This window comes from Eucyclogobius newberryi, unplaced genomic scaffold, assembly GCF_026437365.1.
Source record: "Eucyclogobius newberryi isolate DKJ021-1_F unplaced genomic scaffold, fEucNew1.0.hap1 SCAF_4, whole genome shotgun sequence".
Classification (NCBI taxonomy): domain Eukaryota; kingdom Metazoa; phylum Chordata; class Actinopteri; order Gobiiformes; family Gobiidae; genus Eucyclogobius; species Eucyclogobius newberryi.
This window is the reverse complement of record NW_027316056.1, coordinates 23,969,538-23,988,231: the sequence shown is the minus strand read 5'-3', so window position 1 is coordinate 23,988,231 and position 18,694 is coordinate 23,969,538. Positions and strand designations below refer to the sequence as shown.

Sequence of the window (18,694 nt, the reverse complement as noted above, 5' to 3'; positions counted from 1 at the left end):
AGTCTGATCTCTGTCAGAGTGTGTCAGTTTCTCTGAGGTTGCTGTGTTGTGGTGGGGACAGTAACATTAGTGGGCAGTTCTAACAAACTCTGCCAGGTTTCTGCAGCTTGTGGCCGCTGACCTGTGGTGAGGGCAGGAGAATGCAGATTGGCTTTGACTTGTGTGAGCAGGCGAGGTATAACACAGGCAGCTATGGGTGACGACACGTGAAGCACAGAGGCCATTGTCAACGTGGTATTGTTTGAGTTGGACAAATTGCAGAGAGACGCTTACACACGGAGTGGAAGTTATGAAAAACACAGCAATCGGCTATGCAATTTATTATCATTCATTTACATCCTGTTCAGTGTTACAGTTCAGTCTTTGCTTTCGTTTCTCCAGCCTGCTTCGTTTCCTGAAACACAAATTCAGAAAGCCATTACAAAGACATCATGAAACAAATTAAACCAATGATGAAGGTTAGACCGACAGTAATATAAATTGGCAAAATCTAAAATATAACTTTAGAAAATGGACAAATTTTACAGTTTTTGACTAATTGAGACAAATATGCCAGACAAAATGTTAAGGACCTTGTGCTACCTGTGTTTCTATATTCTCTGTGTATCATGTTCTCTGTTTTGTTATATCAAAATAACATTTATAGAAAAATAGCAATGGACAACTCACTGTTCTCATACATTTTATAAAGATTATTTATGTTTTTATTTGTGTGTAAATGGATTTTTTTGCATCTTTTCCTGTTCTGTAAAGCACCATGAATTACAATGCAATGCCTTTAATCTCTTTAAACTTTCAACACAAAGAGTGTTCTTTCCTATTTCTCTGTATATACTACTGTTTACAGTACCGAATCACAAAGTATATACACAAAGCACTAGTAATATCCACACATAAAATACTAAGTGTTAAGCTTGTAATGCAACCTATCGCCAGTTGATTAATGTGTTTTGAGCTCTGTTGAGACATTGCGTTGGCATGCTCCACTGCCTGCCTGTCTGTCAGCCTTTAACTCTCAGCTGGAGCGCTGTGTGGAGTGACAGCCCAAATTAATGTGAGGTTTTCTGACTTTTGTGGGGCACAGCGACTTCACTATGACAAGAATGCAAGCAGTTTGGGTCTGGGGTGGGTTTTTTCACAACTTTATGCTGTATTATTTATGTAAGAAGGATGAATGACCAGTTAAACACAACAACAGGAGTTTGTGTTTACCTTGAGTTCTCCTCGTTGGAAGGACTGACAGAAGTCACGCACTCTCTCCACTGTGATGTCTCCCTCTGGAAGTAGCCATTTCATGTCTGAGTTCCCGTCGTAGATGCCAACTCGTGGGAGGTCTTCGGACTTGAGACCAAAGTAACCAAGTGAGCGAGAGTTGGACTTAAGCGCTCCATTGATCAGAACAAACAAGAACTGGAAAAACAGCATGGTGGTTAGGAGGACGGTAGATGTAGCTAGAAGGAGGGTTCTGTTATGTCTGGTGCTTTGTTACATAATAACCCTCACCTTTCCCATGAACTCTGGGGCTAAAGCTCCCAGTTTCTCCTTCAGCTCATTGTAGTCTTCACTGCTTCTGTTGGCGAAGAGCACCAGGTGTGTCTTTACCCCAGAGTTGAACAGACCCACTGCAGTCTGAAAACAAGTTTAGTACAATGGTAGATGAATGTTTAGCCCGATAGGTATATTGTTGGCCCTTGGGAGGGGCTGGACGCTCCACTTCTCTGGCATTGCCAGCGGGGAGAGGCAGTGAGCTGGTGTGGGCTTGCTTATAGCCCCACAGCTCAGCCGCCACGCTCACCCCAGTGAACGAGAGGGTCAGGTCCTTGTGTCTTCAGGTTGGGACGGGCCAAACTATGTTGCAGAGTACTGTGTCTTTTTGGTGTCCCTGGGAGGGGTACTGGACTGCACTGACCAGGGACTCTGTTGTTCTACTGAGGGACTCAACGCCCCCGTGGGCAACAACAGTGACGCCTGAAGAGGGTGTTCGGGAAGAACGGCCTCCCTGGTCGGATCCCGAACGGTGTTCAGTTATTGGACTTGTGCAAGCCACAGTTTGTCCATAACAACACTATTTGGAGAGTTTGAGCTCAGGAGTGTCCATCAGTGCACGTGGCGTGGAGGAGGGAGTCGGACAGACGTCTTGGCGGATCTGTGCAGGGTCTGCAGTAATGCGGCTGCTGTATTGGACTGTTATGGTGAAGAAGGAGCTGAGTCGAAAGGCAAACTTTGGGTACTGAACAAAAGATCGCAGATACCAGAGGTCACAATGAGTTTCCGCCACAGCTTGGCTGGGAGCTCCCTCAGAGATCGGGTGAGGACCTCAGTCACATGAGAGGAACTGAGTGTGACTGAGCTCCTGCATGTCCAGAGGAGTCAGCTCAGGTGGCACCGGATAAACGGAAGAAGGTGGACGAATGTTTAGCCTGATAAAATAAGATTAGTACCTACCACTTGGTCGTACTCTGTGATGTAGCGGACTTCATTGACTGTAATAAAGTTCACAAGTCCATCTGTGTCCAACTTTTCCGCATTAGCAACAACTAGGTTTTCTTGGTGGTTATCTGCCTGTAGACAAATAATTCACATAGCTTTATTATATTTAAGACAGAAATGCAACACTATGTGATTCATAACTAGACACCAAACTACTATCATAGTAGACCAGATGTTTCAAACATTTTAGTCTCGAGTATCCCTTAAGCATTAAACTCACGCTCTGGGTAAGCCCTAACTCGGTTACACGATTTAGCAAATAACGATGGTAACTGTAGTAATATATTGTTATTACTATTTTAATCTCTTATTTTAATGATGTTGAGTAAAAAAAGCGAATGCTCCATTACTATTACTATCATTTTCACACACACACACACACACACACACACACACACACACACACCTGAAAGAGAGCATTCTATTCAAATCGAAGTACTAGCTCACTGAATCATTCATCTTGATTCCTAAATTCAACAATCCACAGTTTCTTGAGGTGTAGATGCATAGATTACCTTTCTGAAGAGAGTGATGGTGTCCGTGGAGACGCTGTAGTCAGCCCAAACCTCTTTCACACTGCAAAGGGCCGCAGGGACTGAGCCAACTGTCTTTGCAGCAGCCAGTAGTTCCTTATACCCAAGACTAGCTTCTCCCTGAGTTACAAAGAAAAGTATTAAAAAAGCCAGAAATGATGTACATATGAAAGGATGATGTGATTTATAAATGCAGTCATATTTACACAGCATTTTTCTACCTTTAATTTTGGATATGCTATATGTCTTCAATGTGCAAACTAGAGGTAGAAAACCTTCTAATAACAGCTGTCAAAGAACTGACATAAAAACACATATGGGGAGAGTGGGTGACTCAAAAGAAGGTGGATTATGCCTATTTTTGTCACAGGACTGCAAGCGCCCTGACAATCCATTAGGTCACTTTTTTTTAATCTGTGTCTAGGTCCTCCTCAATGACTCACTGGCGAGATATTCTGGTCTGGCCCCCGGTTTTGTTTGCCATCCTCAAATGCTCTCCTCAATTTCCTCCTCTGAATCCTGCCCTGCACTTGTCAATGCCAGGGTCAGTGGAGCCAATACCACAAGGGCAGATGCATGTTTGTTTGTATCGCGTGGCGTTGCCTGCCTTCGTCCCCCGCACCAATAGTCGAGCCAAAGGGGCAGCTCTGCGGGATAGTTCCGTGGGACAGTTCCGTGGGACAGCCCTGCTCCGCTCGGCTTACGCTGCCAAAGGTGTGGCTGCTCCAAATACAGCTTTCCTTGAAAAACATTACCGGTACGTTGTAAAGGCCGGAAAGTGTTTTTTCCAGGGGCTTTCCCAATGGCGCTCGACAATCATTTGCTTTGTTATGATGGGATTTGTGTGAAGTATCGACACGTTCATACAATAAGTTTTCCTTTTTAAAATCATAAGTGACTCAAATATGGTCTTGTCACTATCAAATGTACTTTAAACTAATTCTAAGTGTACCCCTCCATTACCACTTACCTCCAAACAATATAATGTATTTTATTTATTGTAACTATAACAGGGTATGATGCTAGTTCTCTATTTGCATGTGGAAGAGTAATGCCATAGGGTCACAATATGAGAATGCAATATTTTTTCCCGATATATTGTCTGATGAAGCATAAACCCCTATAATGTATATCGCTGTATCCCACCACTTTTAACTCATTCACAACATGTTTGGTTCGAATCCTGATACTGACAATTTACTGCATGTCTCTCTGCTTCTCTCTCATCCCCCATTTCACACTTACCTTTCCTGTCTAATAAAGCCAAAATAATATAAAACAAAAAAATATAAGGAGGTTTTGGGGTCCTGGGATCAAACGGGGCCAAGATAAAACAAAAGACCCTGAACTTTTGATGATTAAATTATAGTTTAAAAAAAAAAAAAAAAGATAGGAAAATAATTCAGCAGGACAGGGCTGGCTCTTGTTATTTTTGGAATGGCTGATGCAAATCCTCCTTGGCATAACTAGCTTTCCAAAACATCACCATCAAAAGCCTTAGTGGACAATAGTAGTTACCTCTGACTAAATATCCTGCTGCTCTGGTCTCACACATTTTCCCACAAAAAGACAACACAACAGGAACCAACAACAGCTACAAGGTAATACAAATATTTATTTAATTGAATGGTTATTTGAACACACATATTCTGGTTTTACTTGACGCAGATGTTCCACAGTTTGCCTTTGCAGCATATCTGGAACTGGGCATCCAAAAATGAACCATTGCTTTAATTGAGACACTACAATTTTACTTTTACTATATTACAGTTCTTTTCTTTTTACTTCAGTCTTATAGCAATATATGTACCTATATTTGTTCTAGTAGTGATAGTTAGTAATAACCAATTTCAATACAATATTTTGTCTAACCTCCAGGAATCCAACCAGCACCACTTCCGCAGACTCTGCAAAAGCCTCCACTGCTTTGGTGTTATTCAGGAGAGGAAGGACAATATCTGGGGAAAACAAGCACAAAAATACACCTGGTCTTAACACGCTGGAGTGCCATGAATTCAGTGAGAAGAAGGGAGCTTACCGTTGGCAGATGCACATGTCAGCAGTAACGAGAAAACCAGTGTCCACAGCATTTTTAACAAAGGGGACGAGGCAGAGGAAAGAAAGGTTAGTTAACCCCAATGGGCTTTTGTACGATTGTAACTGGGTTGTCTGTCCAATGTGCAGGATACACACGCACCTTGGGGAATTCATGGGAACAACCAGGTGCTACTGATAAGTGCTGGGGCAGAATGTTTTGATTACGTGTCACTGTCGCCCAAACAGGGTGACTGTGTGTGAGCATACAATGGTAAAATGAGGTGCTCAGTGAGGTTTCAGTTCATTGTGTCTTGTTAGCAGCATCCTGGTCCTCTTTCTGATAAGGTTGCTCCCAAATGTCTGGTGCTGCAGAGCGTTGCATAAATCTGCTGCTGTGGGTGGGAGGAAGCTTAGGACTGGAGTTCTAGAAATAGCCAGTGAGGAGATCTGTCACAGTCCACTGGAGCTGCACTATGAGTGGTCACCACTAGGGGGAGTGACTCCACAGTGGGAATGAACGCTACCGTCAAGAAAGAAGGAGTCTGTTAAAATAAATAAATCATTGTATAACAGCACATAATACCAACTGTAAAACGTGAATAAAACATTAAATAGACCCTTTAAAATGATACGTCAACTGGATGACATCAGATTTAAATACTTATGGTTTTTAAGTCTTCCAAATGAACACATAAACAAGAGCTTTGAATTGCATGGGTAGAAATGTCACTTAGATTGCCTTTGCAGTTGCTATTTCAGCTTTTAGAAACAATAATTGTAGTAAGGTATAATTTGTAATAGGAATAGTGTGTGTCCATCATAATCTATTAAATCAACAAATAATGTAAAATGCAATTATAAATATCTTTAAACCAGGCTTGGATATGACTTACTTGTAAAAGTCATTAATCCCAGTTCCTCCATTGAAATTACATTATGTTCCCCTTCAATTCAGAATGTATTTGTTTACAAAGTTTTAAACAATCTATATTAACCAATCCTTTCTTATCTGCTGTAGTGTCTGTTTAGTTCAAATTGAGCTGACAGGCAAAACTCTTGATTTATCAAGTAATCCATGCTCCTACTATCATCTATGGCCATGAAGGAAACGGAAAATGAAACCAGTTAGATGAAGCAGCCACAATGAGGGGCTTAGACTAGAGCTGCTGTTCCTCGATGTGGCTGCTTTTGAGGCCCAGGAAAGGACAAACTGGATTCAACTTAGGACCACTGAGGATTCTTGGGGTAAATTGGAGGAAGAGTGCGAGGAGGGAGAAGTCTGGGCCGCTGTGCTTGTTCTGCTGCCACGTCCCTGCCCAGAATAAACAGTAGAAAATGTAAATATAAAGGTGGGAAAGAGATCCACTTTGTCAGGTGTTGTATATAAAAACACGTGAAAGGCAAAATGATTGTAGTTATAGTTAATGTGCATTGTAACATATTAAGTACAAATAAATTTAACAAAATGCCCTTGGAAATGTTTAAACTTTGAAAATGTAGTTGGCAAAACCAAAGTGTCTAATTATCAGCAATACTTACATTATTGATCATCATTTATTATGAAAAAGCGGCCAACAGTTCATTGAGCCATTTTCAGATCCTGAGACAAATAACATGTTTCTGTTGGTCACTTGTGAATGCAGCTCCATATTTACAACAACAGAAACAGAGATTTATTTTAGCTTTACTTGCATTTGTGCTGAGGGGTAGAAAAAACCAAGAAACATCTCAAAATGAACCCAAAAGAATGCTTCCCTCCTCACTCCGTGACTTTAACCCTCTTTTCTCCTTTAAAAAAAGACAAGCCAATTACACTTTGGTCGAGCAAAGTCCAGAATAAACGGCAGCTAAAAATAACATGATGTCTTTAGGATGAGATGGCAACTTTACAAAAGCAGAAGGGGAAGATAAGATACTGTAAATATAATTCATGCACATTCATCTGGAAAAGAATCACATCTGTGCATCACTTAACACATCTGTGCATCAACTATGACAGTAAAGTGTAAAACATGTAAAAATGATAGGCGTTAGGGGTAATTAATTTCACTCCATTTTATTTTACTCTCTTTAGTTTTACTCCATTTTGTTTTACTCTATTTCAATAGCATTATTTGCACTGTGCATGTTTATTTTGAGTGGATTAAGGTCATCGCTAAAACTGCAAACGGGTTGAACGTCACAGATGCCGACAATTAAGAGCAAGAGCTTTAACTGTAAATTCCATATTACTGAACATTTTAACATCTGTGCTGTAAAGTTTATCGATCATACATTTCACTTTTTCAATATTTTAATTTGAAAACGGTGGAGAAACCCGGGACTCGCAATCATAACGTGGATCTGACCATCTCGTCTCCATGGTGATGATAATGCTTTGCTGAATGCTCCAAATGCGGCGCAAATTAAAAATGTATATCCTGCATTTATCAAATGACTTATTACCCAGAAAAAAAACATGAAACTTTACTGTGAGCAGGGTCGCTTCTCCACAGAGCTGACCTGTAACTCTGCCGTCACCTGCTTGTAACGACATCTCCATGGAGACAAGCACGTACACAGCGCACCTTTCCGTTGTTAAACTGATAAACCTGCTCGCTGGCTCTTGCGTCAGGACACAGGTGAGTTTAGTGATGCAGGTAAGCCACGAGCTGCTGGATTACAGGTATTTACACCGTGTGAGAGCTGCGTGCTTTGACTCTTATGCAACTGTTCTTAAAGCTGTGCGCAGGTGTCTTTAGCTGATCCCATGACCTTTCTCACTGCAGCCACTACAGTTCCATGCGTTAATGTCATCTAACTCAGTGTTCATATTTGTCTGCAGTGTCTTGAGCCGTGCAGACTGTGTGATCTTAACTCAACACTTTAGGTTTACTGTGTAGCGGTTATTGAAAATGGTCGGCTGTTCTAACCTTGGTCGGTCTGCTGTACGTGTGTGTCAGTGCTTAGCTTGGATTTCATAAACATGACCTCTCCCTAAATAACATGTTCAACTGACATTATGTTTTTATTGATAACTGATAACAAATGCAACTTTATTTCTAATTACAAGAACACTGGACATGTTTAAATCTATGCGTTCCTCTTTTTCTGATGTGAAAGTCGAGCGCCTGCACCAATCATGAGTCAGCGCTAGAAAGAGCTGAAAATGAGCAGTGGCAGGAGGTTCTTTCCACACAGCAGGTTTAGCTGTGAATGTAGTACATTTTAACAGTATGTTGTATGAGAATATACTAATATATACTCGTATTTTCCGGACTATAAGTCGCACCAGCCAAAAAATGCATAACAGAGAAAATAAAACATATATAAGTTGCACTGGAGTATGAGATGCGGTTGAAGTGTGAAAATAACAAATAATATCACATACAAGTCGCTTCGGAGTATAAGTATAAGTATATAAGAATAAATATAAGTATAAGTCGCACCCCTGCCAAAACTATGAAAAAAGGTGTGACTTATAGTCCAGAAAATATGGTACTAATGTCATTTTGCCAGAATAATCAGATAACCCAATATTAATTAGATCAGATTTTTAATGTGTGTTTCCCGTGCCAAGAGAAATCTGAACATGAAAAACGTCTTCATGTGCCAGTTCATTAGCGGGTTTTAGAGTGACTGCTGTATTTGGAAGACAAAGTACCACGGATAACTTCTAGGAGAAATCTTCAGCATTTTCACTTTCCTTTTTGTCTTTGCCACATAAATTTGACCCCTTTTTTGTTGCATATTTTTTCTTGTCAACACCTGTAATGGTGTGACAGAAATCTGATTACTCTCATATTCACTTTTATACTGTTTATACGACGTATCAGAAGCATTATCCAGGCCCAGGGAAATACCGCTTAATCTAATGCACGTATCGACCCTGATAAAAAAAACATATAAGACGCGCTACAACTTTACAAATGATAATGATGTGTTTGTTAAATCCTACATAATAACAGAACTGTGAGAGAAAAAGGGAAATCAATTACACAATCCCATTATGTGTGCATGAAAAGACATATTAGTACTGGTAAATATAGTCTCAAAACCTGTTATTATTTCTCCAGGAGCCGTTTGGCGTCATGAAAATAAACTTTTCAGACGTAACCTTTGCGCTTTAGTGGTGTCGTCTGAACAGTGATGAGTATAATGTCATAGTGTAACGTTTGTGTGACTTTAGGTTTAGTTCCTCAGTGCACTTCAGCAGGTGATTGCTCTGTCTAAATTCATCACGTGGAACAGTCTTTTTTGCAATCATCACCAATCCAGAGATAACAAGTGACAATTTAAAGGAAAAAGGTTTCGTCGACTTGCACATTATTGTATACTTATTCTACTCTATTTCGTAGCGTGATTGATTTAACAAGTATAATTTGATCATTGAATTTAACGTTTATTCCAGAGGCCTATTTTTTTAATCCTTATTTATACTTTTCATTCCATTGCTACTGTTCTTTGGTGATATTTACCCATTGTGGAACAGACAAATGTTCTCTTATTTTAACTTATAATCTTACAACAGCATCACAGCCTCCTACACTTTCTGAAAACTTCCAAAGACCAGAGGCTCATGTTAAGATGACTTTGTAATGAGGCCAATTATCACAGGACAATCTGTTTTAACACAAGATTAAGTGAAGCTCCGAGTGCATTTATCTGTAAATGAGTTTCACTGATCACTTTAAATTCTTATTCACCTTAAGTTCTTGGCTACATTATCAGTTTACTGCTTCAACTGAGACAATTACTACATTTTATTTAACAGCATAGATTTTGTGAGGCACTGTAACACCATTTTGACGTGGTGAAGTGCACTGTTAATCCCCTGTCCCAAATAAACAATTATTAATACACACGAGTAAGAAGTGGATTAACTTCAACCTTGAACTGGCCTTAACCTTTGCCTTGAATCAAATTGGAACTGTTTTGTCAAGAAAAATACATATAATGTTCTATTTTGTCATGTAAAAGAACCTAGACATGACAACAAAAACAGTTTAAATTATTCATATTTTAGTTTGAGCCTTTTGTTGTCACACAAATACTACAAACCAGTTTAAAAATATGACCAGACCATGTTTACTAGTGAAAATAGTGGTTTTATTTTCCATCAGCAACACAGATGAGTTGGATTTACATAAAAATATAATTTAAATTGACAATTTTCAGGATTGGCACCTGAGAGGAGATGGGGCAAATGGCAGATGACATTCTTAATGAATACATCACCATTTTTACTCACAACATTTACAAATATACATTCCGTCATTCCATAAACAGAATAAGTCAACATTTTGGCGATCTTCACATGAGGACGTCGAAGGCTAGTGATGATTACGGTTAAAGTGCATTTTCGTCGGCGTGCTCTTCAGGTGAATTCCTCTATCAATGTCTACGAGCTGCCGCTGTTCTAGTGTGTGCTTGGCTCGGAGCTCGAGGGATGCAACAGGAAACACGACCCGGGACTAGACGATTCCATATTTGGCGAGGTCGCTCAGCTCCATGTCTCCGAAAGCCTCCCAGGGGCAGACCACTGTGATGTCAGTACCCAGGCCCTCCATGCCCGGGATGTCGTCTCCGAATCTAGTGGACAGACAAAAAGAATGTGAGGAGTTGCTGGATTGTGACTGAGGGAATAAATAAGGAACAGGTTCTTACCCCTTCTGGCCTGGTTTGGGGGCCTTGCTCTTGAACGTGCGCATGGCCCTCTGCTTGAACTTGGGGGCGGCCTTCCTGTCGGCGGGAGCTGCGACGTCTGCCATTGTGATTTACTGCAAAAAAAGTCATAAGAGTCGGTTTAAAACAATGAATACATCACAAGTAATAAAATATCCATCTGTGTCTTCAGACTATTTAGCATGCCTAACGCTGGTAGAAGCAATTGTCAGTGGTTTTCCTCTTGTAAATTGGAAATCCAACTTGCTGCATCGCTAAAAAGACTAAGAGAAGTATTTTCTTACCCGTTTGGTTTGCTTGTCCGCTGCTGTGTGCTTTTGAAATCTCGCTTGAGGTATAACTTTCCCTGTCTGATTGTCGCGCTTTTAAAGTCCACTAATCTGCCGTAATCTCGTCAAAGGCTAATTTGGAAAGGGGCTAAGGCTCAGTCACAAATAAACAAGATCAGAGGGAACAGGACAATGTTGGCACAGGTGCTTTTTAAGGCGTGCGTGTCAGATTTTTAATTAACGGTACTAATTAGCCTTTTTTGACACGAGCTGGCCTGCAGTCACAACAAGAAAAGAAAAGACGATTAAACAAGTATAAAAGATGTCAAGGTTTGTGGGGATTAGGTTTGTTTTTGAAGACGTCGTACGTATAATAAGAGGATTGTGTTCCTGTTCGATCAGCATTTATACAGTGTAAATGGTTTGGTTTTATTTTATTTATTTGCCGTTTGCAGTTAAAAACAGTTGAAAAACTACATTGGAAAGAGAAAAAAGCTCAAAGTACAGAGCAAATGTAGTTGGCACGAACAAAGTGTCTAATTATTAGCAATACTTACATTATTGATTATCATTTATTATGAAAAAGCGGCCAACAGTTCATTGAGCCATTTTCAGATCCTGAGACAAATAACATGTTTCTGTTGGTCACTTGTGAATGCAGCTCCATATTTACAACAACAGAAACAGAGATTTATTTTAGCTTTACTTGCATTTGTGCTGAGGGGTAGAAAAAAAAGAAACATCTCAAAATGAGATGGCTCCTTTACAAAAGCAGAAGGGGAAGATAAGATACTGTAAATATAATTCATGCACATTCATCTGGAAAAGAATCACATCTGTGCATCACTTAACACATCTGTGCATCAACTATGACAGTAAAGTGGTTCAAAGTCAGGTGTATTTTAGGGGTATTTTATATCTCTATTTTGTTTTTCTCAGATTCAATAGCATTATTTAATTCAATAGCATATTCATGTGCAATACCGTCATATTCATGTGCAATTACTGTCGTACTCTGATGAAAATAGTGTTTATTTTACCATTATTATTATTATTATTATTAGTATTATCTTGTTACGCTGGATGTTTTTTTTTTATTTTATCTTTATTTTTCCCCTCCATTCCTTATTAGGAAATGAGAGGTTTGGTCTATAGGAGTTTTGTTTATAAGAGTTCTTCTATTAAGAGTGTTTTTTAAACTTCCTATAAGTTATCTGTCCTTTCCCTCTGTATCTACCGCGTTGCAACAATGAAATTTCCCCATGTGTGGACAATAAAGGAATATCTTATCTGATCTTATCTTATCTGCACTGTGCATGTTTATTTTGAGTGGATTAAGGTCATTACTAAAACTGCAAACGGGTTGAACGTCACAGAGGCCGATGCTCACATTATTAAAGCGTTAAGACAAAGATGGCTCAAAGTGCACAGCAAATCATCAAAAACAACCGCATAAATAAACAATGAACATAAGTTGCAAAACACTAAAACTACAATGAAGCATTTGACACTGTGAAAGTAAGCAAGCAAAACAGCTAAAAAGTTATTATAATGAATATACATTTAAATAGATTTACTACTAAGTAATTTAGTTTGGAAAATGAAAGCAAAACAGATTTAATAAGTGGAATAATGTCATTTGTGAGATGGTCGTTTTCTTGCTTATTATGGGAGTATTTTGTAAATCTGTTTTACTTTATTTTATTGTTGACTAGAAGCAGTTAAGCCTAAAAGTGATTTCCAGAAATAGTTTAGTCATTAAATTCAAGTGGTTCACAGTTAAATCTATTTTATGGTGAGCTTGATATCCAAACTCTACTGTTCTAGTGTGAACCGTAGTTTTGTTTTTCTGTCATGGCTCATCTCGGCTTACACATACATTAATACCTCTATGTGCGTAAAGAGTGTTCTGGATGGCTTTGTCATGTGACGGTCCTGAAGTGGCCCGCTGCAGATCTGGGACGTGATGTAAGGGCCTGCGCACATGCTGCATCATGGGAGACAAATAAAGACTGTACCTTGTGTCGTTGCCAAGGGCTGAACTTACAGACAGGTGACTTTAATGGACAGACATTCACAGGAGCCTGGAAAAATACAGAGACGGCTTATATGGATCTATAGTCAAAGATCAGCTGTTTACATCTTATGATTGATTGATTGACAGACAGATTGATTAGCCCTATTTTGAATGTGACAGAACACTTAAAACGATTAACTAAAATGCTAAATATGAGAGACATTTGTTAAAAAGGAGTTGGAAGAAGTTCAAACGTATTTAGTCCTACACCGAGCTCAATTTAATCATTTGCATTAAATAAAATGAATATAATGCAAACATGATTGGACATTGTATGCTGCTAGAACACAATCTGCCACTGTTATAATATATCACCATAATCACAACATCATTTTACTCACAGATACAGTGTGTATAAAATAAATGTCATTCCCTTCAATATTCCATTTTTAATTAACCACTTTTGTCATAGTGATTGGTTTGCATTGTACAGAGTTCAACAAACTATTGTTATTATGTAATTACATTTAATTTCATGATTATAAATCTGGATCACTTTGATCAGCGTTTGAACAAGTTTGACAATGACTTTTGTTACTAGTGTAATGTTATGTTTTAAAGTTAATCCATCCATCCATCCATCTTCTGCCGCTTTATCCGGGGCCGGGTCGCGGGGGCAGCAGTCTGAGCAGGGACTCCCAGACTTCCTTCTCCCCAGACACTTCCTCTAACTCCTCCGGGGGGATCCCGAGGCGTTCCCAGGCCAGCCGAGAGACATAGTCTCTCCAGCGTGTCCTGGGTCTTCCCCGGGGCCTCTTCCCGGTGGGACATGCCTGAAACACCTCCCGAGGGAGGCGCCCAGGAGGCATCCGGAACAGATGCCCGAGCCACCTCAGCTGGCTCCTCTCGACGTGGAGGAGCAGCGGCTCTACTCCGAGCTCCCCCCGTGTGGCCGAGCTCCTCACCTTATCTCTAAGGGAGCGCCCAGCCACCCGGCGGAGGAAACTCATTTCGACCGCTTGTATCCGCGATCTTGTTCTTTCGGTCACTACCCAAAGCTCATGACCATAGGTGAGGGTAGGAACGTAGACCGACCGGTAAATAGAGAGCTTTGCCTTTCGGCTCAGCTCCCTCTTTACCACAACGGTCCGATGCAGCGACTGCATCACTGCAGCCGCTGCACCGATCCGCCTGTCGATCTCACGCTCCATCCTTCCCTCACTCGTGAACAAGACCCCGAGATACTTGAACTCCTCCACTTGGGGCAAGGACACCCCACCCACCTGGAGAGGGCAAGCCACCTTTTTCCGGTCGAGAACCATGGCCTCGGATTTGGAGGTGCTGATTCTCATCCCAGCCGCTTCACACTCGGCTGCAAACCGTCCCAGTGCATGTTGCAGGTCCGGGTTTGATGGAGCCATCAGGACAACATCGTCTGCAAACAGCAGAGATGAGATCCTGTGGTCCCCAAACCGGACCCCCTCCGACCCCTGACTGCGCCTAGAAATTCTGTCCATAAAAATTATGAACAGAACCGGTGACACAGGGCAGCCCTGGCGGAGTCCAACATGCACTGGGAACAGGTCTGACTTACTGCCGGCAATGCGAACACAGCTCCTGCTCCGGTCATACAGGGACCGGACAGCCCTGAGCAAAGGGCCCCGGACCCCGTACTCCCGGAGCACCCCCCAAAGGACACCCCGAGGGACACGGTCAAAAGCCTTCTCCAGATCCACAAAGCACATGTGGACTGGTTGGGCAAACTCCCATGAACCCTCGAGCACCCGATGGAGGGTATAGAGCTGGTCCAGTGTTCCACGACCGGGACGAAAACCACCCTGCTCCTCCTGAATCCGAGGTTCGACTATCGGTCGGATTCTCCTCTCCAGTACCTTGGAATAGACCTTACCCGGGAGGCTGAGGAGTGTGATCCCTCTGTAGTTGGAACACACCCTCCGGTCCCCCTTCTTGAACAGAGGGACCACCACCCCGGTCTGCCAGTCCAGAGGCACGGTCCCCGAACGCCACGCGATGTTGCAGAGACGTGTCAACCAAGACAGTCCTACAACATCCAGATACTTTAGGTACTCAGGGCGGATCTCATCCACCCCCGGAGCCCTGCCACCGAGGAGTTTGCGGACAACCTCAGTGACTTCAGCTTGGGTGATGGATGAGCCAGCCTCCGAGTCCCCGGTCTCTACTTCCTCTTCAGAAGACGTGACTGAGGGATTAAGGAGATCCTCAAAGTATTCCTTCCACCGTCCGACGACATCCCCAGTCGAGGTCAGCAGGCCTCCACCCGCACCGTAAACGGTGTTTGTGAGACACTGCTTCCCCTTCCTGAGGCGCCGGACGGTTTGCCAGAATTTCTTTGGTGCCGACCCATAGTCCTCCTCCATGGCCTCCCCGAACTCCTCCCAGGCCCGGGTTTTTGCCTCTGCGGCAGCACGAGCCGCGGCTCGCTTGGCCTGCCGATACCCGTCGATGACCTCCGGAGACCTACAAGCCAGAGTGGCCTGATAGGCCTCCTTCTTTAGTCTGACGACATCCCTTACTTCCGGTGTCCACCACCGGGTTCGGGGGTTGCCGCCACGACAGGCACCGGAGACCTTGCGACCACAGCTCCGAGCAGCCGCATCAACAATGGAGGCGGAGAACATGGTCCACTCGGACTCAATGTCCCCAGCCTCCCCCGGGACATGGGAGAAGCTCTCCCGGAGGTGCGAGTTGAATACCCTACTGACAGAGGGCTCCACTAGACGTTCCCAACAGACCCTCACAATGCGCTTGGGTCTGCCAAGTCTGTCCGGCTTCCTCCTCCGCCAGCGGATCCAACTCACCACCAGGTGGTGATCGGTTGACAACTCTGCCCCTCTCTTCACCCGAGTGTCCAAGACACGCGGCCGGAGGTCTGATGACACGACAACTAAGTCGATCATTGACCTCCGGCCTAGGGTGTCCTGGTGCCACGTGCACTGATGGACACCCTTGTGCTTGAACATGGTGTTCGTTATGGACAATCCGTGGCTAGCACAGAAGTCCAATAACTGAACACCGCTCGGGTTCAGATCGGGGAAGCCGTTCTTCCCGATCACCCCTCTCCAGGTGTCACTGTCATTGCCCACGTGAGCGTTGAAGTCCCCCAGTAGAACAACGGAGTCCCCGGTCGGTGCACTGTCCAGTACCCCTCCCAAGGACTCCAAGAAGGCCGGGTACTCTGCACTGCTGTTCGGCCCGTAGGCCGCCACAACAGTGAGAGACCTGTCCCCCACCCGAAGGCGGAGGGACGCGACCCTCTCGTTCACCGGGGTAAACTCCAACACGTGGCGGCTGAGCTGAGGGGCTATCAGCAAGCCCACACCAGCCCGCCGCCTCTCCCCGCGGGCAACACCAGAGAAGTGGAGCGTCCAGCCCCTCTCGAGGAGATGGGTTCCAGAGCCCAAACTGTGCGTGGAGGTGAGGCCGACTATATCTAGTCGGTATCGCTCAACCTCCCGCACAAGCTCAGGCTCTTTCCCCCCCAGCGAGGTGACATTCCATGTCCCCAGAGTTAGTCTCTGTGTCTGGAGATCTGGTCGCCGAGGCCCCTGCCGTCGACTGCCGCCCAGATCTCTCTGCACCGGCCCCTTATGGATCCTCCTGCGGGTGGTGGGCCCACGGGAGGGCGGCCCCACGTCGCTCTTTCGGGCTGTGCCCGGCCGGGCCCCGTGGGGTAAGACCCGGCCACCAGGCGCTCGCCATGGAGCACCCATCCCAGGCCTGGCTCCAGGATGGGGCCCCGGTGACGCCGATCCGGGCGACGTGAACTGCCTTGATTGTGTCGTCGTCATAAGAGGCTTCTGAACCGATCTTTGTCTGACCCGTCACCTAGGACCTGTTTGCCTTGGGAGACCCTACCAGGGGCATGAAGCCCCCGACAACATAGCTCCCGGGATCATTCGGGCACTCAAACCCCTCCACCACGTTAAGGTGTCGGTTCAAGGAGGAGTTTTAAAGTTAAATATAGTATAAAGTATAAATAAACACAATATATGCGGATAATATAAGATAATATAAGTTTACCTTATAATCAAATGTAAATACATGAGATGTTCTAGCATTATTACTGTAGTTACATTTGTATTGACTTGTTTCTGCTTGTTATACTTTGCTAATAATAATTTCTCGATACGTTTTATAATTTAACACCAAATATTATCACAATAATGACACTTGTGAGTGCTTTCGAGAAGCACAAGTGGAATGCAAACATATATTCACCTGATCCATTCATAATAGTCATGACATAATATAATACTTAAGCATGTAGAACATTCTGGCTAAATCTAATTAGCTTTTTTGTTTAGGAGCGTCCCTTATGTAAGTGTTTTCTATCCCAGCTTTAGATCTTCATGTTGTGACGCTTCATGTAACCGTGTGAACATGTCAGAGGATTAGACGGGACCATATAAGCAGTGCACAGGCCAGAGCTGCCAGTACGATCAGACCTGAATCCAACCACAACAACTGCTGCTGCTCAGACAGGTGAGACATGCCTTTTACTCCCAACACTTTTACAGAGGCTTGGGATACTTTGAACAAATACAGCCTTATGCTTCTCTGTGAAGTATGTTGCCTACTTGCTTTTGGTTTCCACATTCAGAGCATGGCCATTGTTCTTGTTGTTTATGAGATCTAGGGTGTATAGAAAGTCAAGAAAGAAATAGCTTTGGTTTTGTTTTTGGGTTGTGGGTTTCACGATGATCCAGTTATTGATGAGATAATGTGATCAAAAGAGGAGGATGCTGGGTCCAGCCATGGCTCTGGCTGAAATTGAGTGTGCAGACTTTAAATCTTGGTGGGGACAAATAAAAGCAGGTTGCAGTGGATTGTCCTGTTGTGTTCTGTATGTCTTGTGTTGGTTGCACTTGTGGACATAGGTAGAGCTGCCCATGTTAGGACTTAAATCAGTGATGCAAAATGTCTGGCTACAAAGTCTTTGATGGTAACTAAGCAGTGACTTTTTAAACCAGAATGACTTGTCCTACTGTTTACTAGACAGAGCCACCATGTTGGCTGGGGTCTAATTATAGAATTAGGTGAACATGGCACTATTCTGGTGTAATCTTTAAAGTCAAAGGTCAAGCATTAAGCCGTTTGTGTAACAACGCTTAAAAGGATCTAAACGGCAGCTTTAGTCTATAATTATCTAATCTGTTTGTGTGTGGAGTCCCAATGGGCAACAAGGTGCCATCATCATCATCATTTCACTGTCACATTTTACTCACAGAAACAAACCAAAATGGCAGACGTCGCAGCTCCCGCCGACAGGAAGGCCGCCCCCAAGTTCAAGCAGAGGGCCATGCGCACGTTCAAGAGCAAGGCCCCCAAACCAGGCCAGAAGGGGTAAAAGACACCGTCAGAAGTCTGAATAGTGTTGGTTTATTCACCGGTAATCTAATGGGAAGTTACTTTACCTCTTCTAGATTTGGAGACGACATCCCGGGCATGGAGGGCCTGGGTACTGACATCACAGTGGTCTGCCCCTGGGAGGCTTTCGGAGACATGGAGCTGAGCGACCTCGCCAAATATGGAATCGTCTAGGAGGTTGCCCTGTGCCCCTGTGCCCATCCCGCTGTTCCTCCCTCGCCTCCCCTAATGCCTTACCTTACCTAACCCCACCCACGTCACACTTTGGGTTACTG

General features: G+C 43.3%; 3 protein-coding genes across 5 annotated transcripts in view; 1 reads left to right on the top strand and 2 right to left on the bottom strand.

Annotated features, from left to right (window-relative positions):
* Positions 1–307: 307 nt before the first annotated feature.
* Positions 308–5,188, bottom strand: LOC140377423 (endoplasmic reticulum resident protein 27). The gene is made up of 7 exons (XM_072462818.1): positions 5,062–5,188; positions 4,896–4,981; positions 3,006–3,143; positions 2,446–2,562; positions 1,504–1,629; positions 1,213–1,410; positions 308–394 (listed from the first exon to the last, which is right to left on the bottom strand). The coding sequence occupies exons 1-7, from the start codon at positions 5,111–5,113 to the stop codon at positions 350–352; spliced, it is 762 nt and encodes a 253-aa protein (XP_072318919.1). The 5' UTR covers positions 5,114–5,188; the 3' UTR covers positions 308–349.
* A 5,152-nt stretch (positions 5,189–10,340) lies between these two features.
* The window catches only part of LOC140378220 (retinal cone rhodopsin-sensitive cGMP 3',5'-cyclic phosphodiesterase subunit gamma-like), a 40,505-nt gene continuing 32,151 nt past the window's right edge, over positions 10,341–18,694 (bottom strand). Inside the window, exons 1-3 of one of the 3 annotated variants that reach the window (XM_072463942.1) lie at positions 11,009–11,153; positions 10,707–10,819; positions 10,341–10,631 (exon numbers count right to left, since the gene is read on the bottom strand). In XM_072463942.1, coding sequence (XP_072320043.1) covers positions 10,514–10,631; positions 10,707–10,810 — 222 coding nt within the window. In that variant the 5' untranslated portion in view covers positions 10,811–10,819; positions 11,009–11,153 and the 3' untranslated portion in view covers positions 10,341–10,513. Of the gene's footprint in view, positions 10,632–10,706; positions 10,823–11,008; positions 11,154–18,694 lie in introns of those variants that run through there. The other 2 variants (XM_072463943.1, XM_072463944.1) reach the window with 2 other exon arrangements.
* LOC140378222 (retinal cone rhodopsin-sensitive cGMP 3',5'-cyclic phosphodiesterase subunit gamma-like) lies at positions 17,998–18,668 on the top strand. The gene is made up of 2 exons (XM_072463945.1): positions 17,998–18,395; positions 18,476–18,668. The coding sequence occupies exons 1-2, from the start codon at positions 18,292–18,294 to the stop codon at positions 18,591–18,593; spliced, it is 222 nt and encodes a 73-aa protein (XP_072320046.1). The 5' UTR covers positions 17,998–18,291; the 3' UTR covers positions 18,594–18,668.